Source organism: Anthonomus grandis, chromosome 19, assembly GCF_022605725.1.
Source record: "Anthonomus grandis grandis chromosome 19, icAntGran1.3, whole genome shotgun sequence".
Taxonomy (NCBI): domain Eukaryota; kingdom Metazoa; phylum Arthropoda; class Insecta; order Coleoptera; family Curculionidae; genus Anthonomus; species Anthonomus grandis.
The window spans coordinates 4,351,945-4,364,824 of NC_065564.1; the positions used below are offsets into that span (position 1 = coordinate 4,351,945).

The 12,880-nt window shown below is 34.2% G+C and overlaps 1 protein-coding gene across 4 annotated transcripts in view; it reads left to right on the plus strand.

Moving 5' to 3' along the window:
• LOC126747490 (LIM/homeobox protein Lhx2-like) overlaps window positions 1–12,880 on the plus strand; it is a 40,528-nt gene that overhangs the window by 25,129 nt on the left and 2,519 nt on the right. For 3 of the 4 annotated variants that reach the window (XM_050456166.1, XM_050456167.1, XM_050456165.1), the window contains 3 exons: window positions 4,998–5,289; window positions 8,778–8,951; window positions 9,007–9,218. In XM_050456166.1, coding sequence (XP_050312123.1) covers window positions 5,018–5,289; window positions 8,778–8,951; window positions 9,007–9,218 — 658 coding nt within the window. In that variant the 5' untranslated portion in view covers window positions 4,998–5,017. Of the gene's footprint in view, window positions 1–737; window positions 919–4,997; window positions 5,290–8,777; window positions 8,952–9,006; window positions 9,219–12,880 lie in introns of those variants that run through there. The other variant, XM_050456164.1, reaches the window with a different exon arrangement.

The window sequence follows — 12,880 nt, forward strand, 5'->3', positions numbered from 1 at the left end:
GCTTTAATTTAAAAATAAACAAATATACACACTTTGATTAACAGGCAGCATACGCAGAACAATTTCAATTGCCTGTAAAAAATTCCAGTAAAAAATTGGAAAAATCCTTTTCCGAATCTGATAAAATATTTCATTTTATTTATTTCTCAAAACCATGTCAGGTGACTCATAGTCAAATAATATAATTAGAAGTTAAAATTATAAACAAATTAATGCAAAAGCTCAAATGTAAATTCAACATTTATTAAAGCGTGGTCTTTGGGCAATATTTTAGTGTCAAAAGCATACTTGTAAGTCTACAAACGACTGACTTACAGCATTTTAAGCACCGACATCAACATCCAAGAAACCTGCAAATTTCGACGATTTGTTTGCCCTTCAATGCTGATTTTACCCTAAAGAGCTTGTCTTGTGCCGTTAGTTATTCAATATATCTCCGGTTCGAAGGACCAAAATGTAAACAAACGTACACCAGAGGGATTGTTGGCGCCCAACAAACTGATTCGGGGGCCTCGGTGCAACTGGGGCGACACACCTTGCCGAGGCGATCGCGTCGCACGAAAGATCGCATTCCGACCGCGGGCGCGAGGGGGCGCCGCGGTCGTCGCTCGCCCGATTGGCTCCCGCTCCTCAAAGGGGGCTTCCCGGGGGCGGCGCCCCCCGATGACGTCTCCCAAACGAACGGGGCGGGGCCCCCTCAGCATCCCCTTTTTTGATTTTTAGATGTGCCCCTACCGTTCCAGCGTACAGAGCGTCTCTCGTGACAGTTATTGTTGTTGTAGTAGTAGTAGTAGTAATAGTGAAAGGTGTACCGAGAGACTGCGTTTGTGTGCTCCAAGCAGGATTTTTTTGTGAGTTTTCGAGTGTGCGGTGACAGTTTTTCCGGATTTTTCCCTTTTTTTTTGATGAAAATCGATGGTGAGTTCCTCGGGAGTTAATTGGTTCTGGTTGATCGGGCCCCAGCCGAATAAATTATTAATAATTATGTTAAATTTATGGCGGCGCATGTAATTATTATTAATTTAATACATTTTATAACTTTAATTGCTTAGGAGCCAAAGTAATTCCGGGTTTTTTGCCTTAAGACTAGTCTTGACTCATACGAGGCCACTGGAAAACTGAATGGTCCAACCACACACAATTTAACACAGGACTGAAAGACCAGAACTTCTCGACAGTCCAAGTTTTCTTGAAAAGTATTGAGTTTACGAGAAAAATTATTAGGGCCATTCTAGTAGAGGATAGAGGATCAAATACCCCTGTAATTTTTTCGATATCACCCATAGAACCAAAGATATTTGTCACAAAGCTCCTCACACAATTAGCCACTTGTAAATTGACAGATTTCTCGAAAAGTATTGGGTTTACGAGAAACATGCTTGGAATGATTCTTGTTGCAAAAAGCCTAGTTTATCTGATTCCTTTATAATTTTTCTGATATAGAATAAGTGGTTTGAGAAATTTAGGAAAACCTTAGTCTGCAGTTCAAGTGGCAACCCCTAAAAGCCTAAATATCTTAATAAGTATTGGGTTTACGAGAAAAATTGTAAAAAAATCTTGTATAAGATCCTCTAGCCTACCAAATAGCTTCCTATGGTTTTTTTGATATCGCCAATAGAACCGGAGTTATTTGTCAAAAAGCTCCTCACCCAATCAGCCACTCGTAAATTGACAAATTTACGAGAAACATGCTTGAAATTATTCTTGTTGCAGAAAGCCTAGTTTATCTGATTCCTTTACAATTTTTCTGATATAGAATATGGGATTTGAGAAATTTAGGAAAACCTTGCTGTACAGTTCAAGTGGCGACCCCTAAACGATCAGGTTTCTCGAAAAGTCAACGAGGAAAATTATTAGGACTATTCTTGTCTCTATCAAATAGATCGCTCTAATTTTTTTTTACACTCTGTTTCCTACTGGTTAGAAAACTCGTTAACCATTTTATGTATATGCTCGCAACTTGGCCAATAATAACGCGTGCTTAACTTTATCGAATACCTTTAAGAAATCTGAGTAAATTGCATCGACTTGCTCATCTCTCTCAAATGCACTCATCAGTGCAAATTGATCACTAGATCGGCCAGATTGAAGACCATGCTGTTTATCAACAACTATATCCTTACATTTCATTTCCAAGTAAAATTAAAACTTATTTAGTACAGAAATTGAACAATACGTGCCTGGTCATTTAGTAGCAGGAAGCCCTACTATTGTTCCTCTTCTCCTGTGTCGACAATTAGATACAAAAGCAATTCGACTATCACAAATACTGCTGTCATAAAAAAAAACACGAATTTTCCCTCCCAAAAAAAAAGCGGGTGCAAAAAATCGCAATTAGTTGCGCGTTTCACGCTGAACGCGCGCCGTTAAATAAAATCGCAAAACCCTCTTCTCGCAATGAAAATTAATTGGGTACATGTCGGTGTGCATTGTCTTTAGTCAATAAATTGTATTGAGCGAGAGCAATTACAATCGACAATTAGTAAATTGACCTGTCGCTAATTTATTCCCGCCGTAAGCGACGAGGTAATTGAATAGTTTTGCATAAAATCCAACCGTCGTAAACTCCTTCGAGAAATCGTCGAAATCCCCCTTCGCTCGTTTTGAAAAAAAAAAAACCCTTTGACCCCGGATTTTACACTTTTGGCCCATTGGACATCGACAACGATAAATTTCAAAAAAAAAAATCTTCTGCTCTAGATTCTTGATATAGATTATATATATATAGGAAATATGGTCTAGTCTGGTGTGGGCGCCTTCAGTATCGCGTCCGGAAGTCACCGAAGACTTATTCCACATTCGCGATGGTTTATTACGTGTTAATATGTAATTAGAGCATTATTTTTTATGTATGTACATTATATAGGAAACCGTTTGGCATGTAAGGTGGTCAGTACAGTACTTGTGAGCGGCTATAGTGGTTGTCTGTGTTTTATACTACCGCACAAAGTAAGTTAAAGTTGAAATTCATTAGGCGTAATTTTCAACATCATTCGCTGATCTACGTGCATTTTAAACTAAAGGCATACATACTTTATTTTCACAATTTAACAAGTTGTTCCCTAAACGTAATTGTACTATTGTAAAAAGATGTACTAGTAGATTATCTAGACAAATAGTTTTAGCTACCCTATACTTTGCATTTTATACAAATTATATGTGAAGAAATAAATAGTCCATATACAATTAAATGAAACAGTACAAAGAATAGACTAATTTTAAAATAGAAAATTTATAAGAAATTCTTTCATATTTACCGATTTTGTAGATCTACAGCAATCAGGAGTTTTGCACCCTTTGGATACGATATCTTTGAATTTTTATTAATCAGTTTCCATAAACGTTATCTTCATAGTCAAATATAGATATAAACAAGAAAGATGAGATATGTGCTGGTCAAAAATATGACCAAGAAAGACCAGGAAGCAGTTATTGAGGATTTTTGTTTTCTAGTATAAGCTGACTGGAAAAATTGAAAATTTATAAAATGTATTCGATTGAAAAAAAAATTTTGATGTACATTGGAAATAATTAGGCCATAAAAAACCCTCATAGCAAAAGTCTCTATTTCCCATAGGAAAACCAGGAAAAAAAATCTTCATAAGAACCTGTGTTATAAAAATTAATGAAATTTTGTAAAAGCTCACTGAAGTCGATATTTTGAAAATTTTCTTTACTGAATACTAAGACAAGCCCAAAACTGAAAATTAAAATAGAAAAAACGCCAAAAAAAAATTCAAATTTTTGACCAAAAATTTACGAGGCTATTGACCCATGAAATTTTGAAAAAAATCACTTTTCAATTTTTTACAAAAAATCTATGAGCTTAAGAAAAAAATTATATATATAAAAGTTGTTAGGAATAATAAGGACTATCTTTATAAAAAGGCATTTTTATTATATTTTCCTTACAGTGGTAGAAAATCGAGAAAAAGTCTGAATTAGAAAATTGCAATTTTTTCAAAATGTATGAGAAATTTAATTTTTTTCATTTTCGGAATCGATGTCTTTTTAAAGCACAAACTAAAAAGTATTTTATACATTTCTTCCGAAAACGAACCGTAAAGAAGTTATTGAAAATTTTTGAGTTTTGGCAAAAAATGACTGGAAAAATTGAAGATTTTCAAAAGTTATCCAAATAAAAAAAAACTTTTGCTGTATATTGAGCATGAGCAGGCAATAAAAAAAGTCTTATAGCAAAAGTTTCTATTTCCCATAGGAAAGTCAGGAAAAAATGTAGAAGTTTAATCCCTGTAAGAGCCTGTTATAGAAATGTTTAAAAAATTTTAAAAGCTCACTGGAGTCGAGTTTTTTTGAATTTTCTCTGCTGAATACTAAAACAAGCCCAAAACTGTAAATTGCAATAGAAAAATCGCTAAAACAAATTCGAATTTTTTGGCAAAAAGTTGACGAGGTTGTAGCCATGAAAATTTGCAAAAAAACACATTTTAATTTTTTACAAAAAATCTATGGGCTTAAGAAAAAAATGATTTATATAAAAGTTGTTAGGAATCATAAGGGCTATCCTTACAAAAAGGCATTTTTATTATATTTTCCCTATAGTGGTAGAAAATCGAGAAGAACTCCAAATCAGAAAAATGCAATTTTCTCGAAATGCATGAGAAATTATTTTTTTTAATTATTGAGATCGATGTCTTTTTAAAGCACAAACTAAAAAGTCATTTATAAATTTCTTCCAAAAACAAACAGGGAAGAACTTATTGGGGATTTTCGGTTTGGTAGTTCGGTATTACATTCACCTTTATTCCTAGATCACCCACCCTAACATTAATTTAATTAATTAAGTAACTTTCATCCAAACTTATATTATAAAATGTACAAGAATTTACGCGTGGCTTATTAAGCACAAAAAAAACCAACCCTCATCCCTTTTTACCCAAATACTGGGGGGTAAAAAGAACGCTATGAAGGGGGCGAGGGATCCCTTTTTGTCCCCCCCTATCAACCCTGTCTGCAAAGATTTTTTCTTGTTGCAGGGCACCAGCTACGCAGGGTGATGCTGAAGGAACGAGAGACGATCGATCGCGGGGGCTGCGCCTCCCCCTGCTCCAGCATGGGGGGCAACTCCTCAGAGGGGGGCGGCGGGGCTGCGGCCTCCTCCTGCGCGGGCTGCGGGGGCCGCATCCACGATCGCTTCTATCTTCTCGCCGTCGACCGACAATGGCACGCTTGTTGCTTGAAGTGTTGCGAGTGCAAGTTGCCACTGGACACCGAGTTGACTTGCTTCGCACGAGAAGGCAACATTTATTGTAAAGATGACTATTATAGGTGAGCTATTGCATGAATCACCTTGTATGTTATGTCAATCGATAGGGAGTTAAATTTTGAATAAATGTTCTTCTATGCAATATGTCTCTAAAGGCAAAACTAAAGAAGTTATTGGAGGTTTACTGGAGAGCGGAGTGCTGAGCTAATGGGGACCGCCTTTTTGATTTTCAAGAAGAAGTGAGTGACTTTTACCTCTGATGGTGGCTTATAAAAATTACGAAATGTCTGCCAATTTGTTTTTACAATAATATGCAAGGCATTCATTACATAAACTGTTAAAATTTAGTGTTTTTCTGGGCACACAAGATGAGCGACGAGTAATTCAAAAGGGGTCGCTCATATCTTGCTTATTTTTAAAATTAGAGAAATGTGCCTTAAACGATTGTTGCTTAGAATTAAATTTCTTATCAATTAAGACTATTTACCTTACTAACCTTAAAACTCCTTGAATTTCTTATCGGAACAATGTTCGCATGCTAATCTAGACATTGAATTAATTGTTTAATTACCAATAAGAGGGTCCTGCTTCCGAAGATGGCGAAAGAAAATTAATATCCGATGGGACAACTGCAAGGAGCATCTGCCGCGCCAAATATACGACATTTATTGCTTGTAATTACGGATATTCGAATCGATAAATTGAGTTTTTCCATTAAAAATGTGGTAAAAACGAAGGACGTTATCGCGCGGTACGATCGGTTCGCATCAAGGGATTACCAGTGATAAAATACCCTTATGACATGTCGAGCGACGGGTATAATTAAAAATTGCGCCCCGATAGGCGGTGGTTGGCAACTTTTTTTTTTCGATGTTCGCGAGTTAATAAAAGGTCAGAAAAACGACGTTTTTTCATTATTTAAATTAGTATGGGGTATAAGTGATATAAAACCCTCGTGTTGAGTGAGAGAGTTACAATTGAAACAGAGAAGGAGGAAGAGGCATGATTCATTGAATATGAATACCCCAACATAAAATATAGAGGAAAGATTTAGTACATGGATAATAAAAGAAGTACATACAGATATATGCAGAAAATGTCACCAATATAAGGAAACGATCGATCATATTACCGGTGGATGCAAAATCTTAGCATGGAACGTCCGCATGGAACCCGTTATGCTGAGACATGCAAGACGTTGGACTCTGTCCAGTTGAGCACGAATTTTCGCTTTCTCCGTAAATGGCCACCAAACGATAGCCCCGTATGTGAGAAGAGGTCTCACAATGCGCAAGTAGATCCAGTGGAGGATCTTAGGAGACAGACCCCAGGTTTTGCCAAAAGCCCGCCTTCTTCATTCCGGTGTCTGAGAGTTTGGGATCTAACTTGATTCCCAGAAATCGAACTGTCCTGGAGTAAAGCAGCTGCACGCCACCTAGAGATATAACAGGGGGCGTGCCAAAGTTACGTCTCCTCGTGAATAGTAGGAGCTCTGCTTTTTTGAGGTTAATCCTGAGATCCCCCGAGAGGCACCATATGAATTTGTCTCTTATTGCCAACTGAATATCTTGATTTCTGGTAGCTAAAATGGTGTAGTTATTAATTTCTAGGATACTCCAAGGGCTTTTTAAGCAACTACTGAAAAAATTTTTGAAATTCATAGAGTAGAAATCAAGATATTGACATTTTTCTCACTAAAGTGCCTGGAAGAAATAAAATAATTTGTCTCTTATTGGCAACTAAATATCTTGATTTCTAGTGGTTAAAATGTTGTAGTTATTAATTTTTAGGATACTCCTAGGGCTTTTCAAGCAACTACTGAAAAAATTATTAAAATCCATACATTAAAAATCAAGATATTGACATTTTTCTCACTGGAGTGCCTGGAAGAAATAAAATAATTTGTCTCTTATTGGCAACTAAATATCTTGATTTCTAGTGGTTAAAATGTTGTAGTTATTAATTTCTAGGATACTTCTAGGGCTTTTCAAGCAACTACTGAAAAAATTATTAAAATCCATACATTAAAAATCAAGATATTGACATTTTTCTCACTGGAGTGCCTGGAAGAAATAAAATAATTTGTCTATTATTGGCAACTGAATATCTTGACTTCTAGTGGCTAAAATATAACTATAGTTTTCTACTCTAATGGCTTGGACATATTGGATAATAATTGGACTAATTTTGTATGTCCATTGGACAAATGGTGCCATTTGGAAAATACGATCATTCTTTGATTCGAGCAATAAACTCTAAAAGGTCTTGGTAAAGCCTGTCCAAGAAATACCAAATACCACTTGACACATTTACACTAATTTACGTTGGATTTTTAAAGTTATTACTTGGACTGCATTCTTTGGTTTAGATTTAGGGTTAGTGTTAAAAAGTTACTTGTATCCGTTGCATTTTATCAGGTCGATGACTATATATACCTAAATTGTTCATTTTAGCATTTCTTTTTAGTTTTTATGCATCATTTCATCAAGCATTTTACATTATAGATTTTGTTAATTTTAATATGTTCAGCACCTAAGTACTAGGACTAATATTTACTATTTAGACTCTGCTTTGTCGATAACTATATGGAATATCATCGACTTCCAGGGAGAAAGACAATTTGTCAAATTGTCATTCTATTAAATGAAAAAAATCCTTGAGGAACAGTTTGAGTATTCCAAAAAAAAAAAAGTCAAAAATATTCTAACAGGGAATATCAATTTCGGGAGCACTAATTGGACCCTCGTCCCAAGATTCTTCTCGGGTTATTCTCCTTCTTTTCTAAATCTCGCGTAGTTCGGATTAATTAGGCACTCACACACGGATTTATGGGCCGAATACGCCGATCTGGTTTTTATCTTTGCAAGAATTATGGCGCTGTCCTGGATATAATGCCGCCATATATTTGAATTTGGAAGGAGGCCATTTTTTTTCCTAAAACCAACAAAAAAAAAATACGGTTTTATCGTAAATATCTCTCTGTCCCGGTCATTATAATCCGCCTAGAAAGACGTAAATCTAGTATCCATTCATAAATTATACGAGACGATGGTCGCTTATATAAAAATAATGAGGTCGGGCATTCTTTCCTATTAAAATTCTTCCGACGTTCCGCCAACACAGAAAAAGAAGGAAAACTGCTGCTGCTACTATTGTTAAATTAATTGGACCGTTCTTGTTCTCTTTTTCCTTTTTTTTTTGGGACGTTTCTATAATTTGGTGTTTTATTATGTTTATTACTGTGGGAACCCAGCATCCGTGGTACCCACGTGAACCTCTTATAACCGTAATTCTAAGACATCTCATTACAACTTGAATGATGCATGGCCTTAACGGTTTGCGGTAATTTTACTCGTCAAACCTCGACACTTCACCCTCGTATGTTGATTTAACCTCTCGATAAGCCCCATACGAGCTGTCAGTTAACTTGAGCCGACAATAAAAACCGACCGGGTCAAAGTCGCTAGCAAATGCCCCATTCCCACCGAAAATAACAATAATTTGTTTGCGTTCGGGTGTTTAAAAAATGAATTTTTAATATTTTTTCCAGGATGTTCGCTGTGACCAGGTGCGGCAGGTGCCACGCAGGAATCTCCGCTAACGAATTGGTAATGAGAGCGAGAGAGCTCGTGTACCATTTGCACTGTTTCTCTTGCACCCTCTGCGGCATCCCCCTATCCAAAGGAGACCATTTCGGCATAAGGGATGGTCTGATTTATTGCAGGTAAGAGGATCGCCTTCGAAAAAAGACTTGTGACGGTGAATTTATCCGTTTGTAGGCCCCATTACGAGATGATGGACACGTTCGATCCGCACGAGGGCCCCGGGGTGTTTTCGGGGGGCGAATCGCCCGGTTACTACCCGAACACCCCCCCGCAAAACCAAAAGGGGCGACCGCGTAAGAGGAAACCGCAACACCCGCAAGAACAAGATGCGGTCACCGGTTGCGGGGATTTACCGGTGGGGATGCGGATGGCCGCCGCCACTTTGGGTAAGAATTTTGTTTTGAAAACTCGATTTTTTTATCTGTCTGGATACTGTTGTTGTCGATTTATTTTTCACCCCTTAAGGTTTCCGAGAGATAAAAGAGAACAAAAATTGAATTGCAAAATTTAAGCATATTGTGCAAAATGCCATACAAACTACTATACACAGCTCAGACTCAATAATGAAAATTACTATTCGTACTCAATAAAAATAAATTCAAATTCAAATTCAAATTCAAAAGCTTTTTATTTATCCCAAAATAAATTACACTTCATTTTTAAATATAACAATAATCTCGGTTGATGATAAATAAAGGACTACCCTGCGATTAATAAACCGATTCACAAGTCTGGAACTTATTTTCAGAAATGTGTAGAGCGCCCCAAAAACTAAAACCTATAAAAAACTAAAACCTAAAGAAAAAAAAAATCACTATTTATACTTAACAATAAAGTTAATTGCAAGCAAAATACCAAATACCAACAGAAATTTAAAAAAATGACATTAGTGTCTTGGTTGTCTTTGACTTTCGGACTAGGAATATTTAACTTAACCTTATTTTTTTCCAAAGGAATCTTCTGCTAAATTATTTCCCATTATTTATCGGACACCCTGCATATATAACGTATGATGAAAATTTCTTCAGAATAGAGCAATTAAGTTGAGTATCTTTTTTGCTTTTTATATATAACTCTTAAAATATAATTTTGGAGCATATTTAGTTGTTTTAATAAATTTTCATGTAAACCTCTTCAGACAATTACTTCATATCTTGGTAATGATTCATCCAAGAATCTCTACTCTAAATAAATGAGTTAACGAAGATTAGTAGTTAATTTTACGATATGTTTATCCCACTTTAAATGTTTGTCACCAATGGTACTCGGATCCTTGCCAAATAAATGGAACCTGTTTGAATGTCGATTGATTGCAGTTTAAAATGATTAAAATTTGGCCGATTGACAGATGTGATGCTTAATAATTGGTTTTTTGAATATTTAAAATCTGACCAGTCTTTCATCTTCCCGAATCCATCTTCTGCTACTGGTTTTGTTGCTTCCCAAGAGCTTTTAGAAAAGATGGCAACTGTGTCATCTGCATATGATATTAACGAACCATTGTTAATATTAATGTTAACAAGTGCTAATAAATATTTGGGATAATTTTTGTGTTTCACACACGTTAATGTATTTCCTTTATTTTCTCGATATATACGTGTCTGAAAAGTATATCGTATGCTACACATTGGTGTATATATATGGTATCGGGGTCATTTTATCACATCTTTGAAATATAGTAATCAAGTTTAAAGAGTTGATATGTAAATTCCTTGTCAATTTTAAATGCCGAAATTTTCTCGGATTTGTAATAAGGAGAACCTTATATTATATACGTATATTCTTACCTATAATTTTCTTAAAAAGCATTTTTCTCTCAGGCTAAATTATATCTGGAAAAAAAACGTTTTTTTATTAACCCTACCTTTACCCCCCCACCCACCCCACACAACTTACCAGTAAGAAATTGCTTTCAAAAATCATTGTTTTCCAAAATAATACGCATGAATAACAATTGGTTTCGTCATTAATATCCAATCTAATAATAGAGTTTGTTTATTTAAATTTGATATAATTATATATATGTATATTAATAAATATTTAAAACAAAAACAGTGCTATTAGATTGGATATTATGGACGAAAAACAGTGAGTTTTCAATGGAATTTCTTACTGGGCAACTTTTTGGGGTGGGTGGGGGGTTAGGTTTTATTTTGGTGAAAAACAATGTTTCTGCAGAATATAAATATGAAATAATTAATTTCATAACATTATCTATTTAAATTTCATATAATTTTATATATAAATATTTAGTATAAGAACAGGGTTATTAGATTGGATAATATGGACGAAAAACAGTGTTTCTGCAGAAAATATGAATGCAATAATTAATTTAATAACACTGATTATTTAAATTTCATATAATTTTATATATAAATATTTAGTATAAGAACAGCGTTATTAGATTGGATAATATGGACGAAAAACAGTGATTTTTCAGAAGAATTTCATCAAATATTTGAGGTGAAGTAATCGAGTTTAAAAACTAGATATGTATGTAAATCCCGTGTTGATTTTTTTAAATGCCGAAATTTTCTCACTTAGACTGTCTTGTAAACAGAATAGTATATGCTATACGTATATTCTACAGTTTATTAAATATACTTTGACCGTATACGGTTGATAAATATATACCTAATCCAAAAAATTTGACCAGGTCGTTTATTTGAAGTAATCGGTGTTACTTATTTGGTAATCAACAATTTTAAATCTACGGTCCTTTTACTTCGGTATTTCTATATTATAATCTGTTAATTTTTTCTCGACCTCTAAGTGTTTTAAAATTGTTTGTACTTATTATGACATTAACACATATATTCAATTCAACTGTATTTTTTTGTTTACGTAGATCTTCCTTAGTTGTTTTCAATGATCTGTTTCTGTCCTGGCTTTATAATAATAATACTAGGAAGATTCTTTTGTTTTACAATATATTTTGTTCTGTTCTTTTTTCACGTCATTGTACAAAGGTTGGGTTGCATTTTCTTCAGTTAGGTTGAGGATCCAGGTACTGTTAACGCATATTTAAGTAGACGGGGTTAAGAAGCAAAAAATTGATTTAAAAAAATGATTTTACGCTAATAAAATAATAATAAAACCGCAATCACACACGTAAATGCATTTATTTTATTTTTTAGATTTCTCTGTCTATGATATTCCCTTATCACACTATAAGATATATACGTGTATGAAAAGGGTCATTTTATCACATCTTTGAAATATAGTAATCGAGTTTAAAGAGTAAATATGTAAATTCCTTGTTATTAAAATAATTTTCTTAAATAGCATTTTTCTCTCAGGCTAAATTATATCTGGAAAAAAAACGTTTTTGATTAACCCTACCCTTACCCCCCCCACCCACCCCACGCAACTTACCAGTAAGAAATTGTTTTCAAAAATCATTATTTTCCGAAATAATACGCATGAATAACAATTGGTTTCGTCATTAATATCCAATCTACTAATACAGTTTGTTTGTTTAAATTTAATATAATTTTATATATGTATATTAATAAATATTTAATAAAAAAACAGTGCTATTAGATTGGATATTATGAACGAAAAACAGTGATTTTTCAAAGGAATTTCTTACTGGGCAAATGTTTGGGGTGGGTGGGGGGGGGTAAGGGTTGTTTTGACGAAAAACAATATTTCTGCAGAAAATGTTTATGCAATATTTAATTTAATAACATTGTTTATTTAAATTTCATATAATTTTATATATAAATATTTAATATAAAAACAGTGTTATTAGATTAAAAATATGGACGAAAAATAGTGATTTATACAAAGGAATTTCTTACTGGGCAAATTTTTGGGGTGGGTGGGGGGTTAAGGGTTGTTTTGACGAAAAACAGTGTTTCTGCATAAATTATATATGCAATATTTAATTTAATAATACTGTTTATTTAAATTTGATACAGCTAAATAAATATACTTTATCCATATACGGTTGATAAATATACCAAAACCAAAAATGTTGAATAAATATATATTGAACGATAATGATATATGATGTGTTGCTTGGTAATACTTGTTGTTACTACTG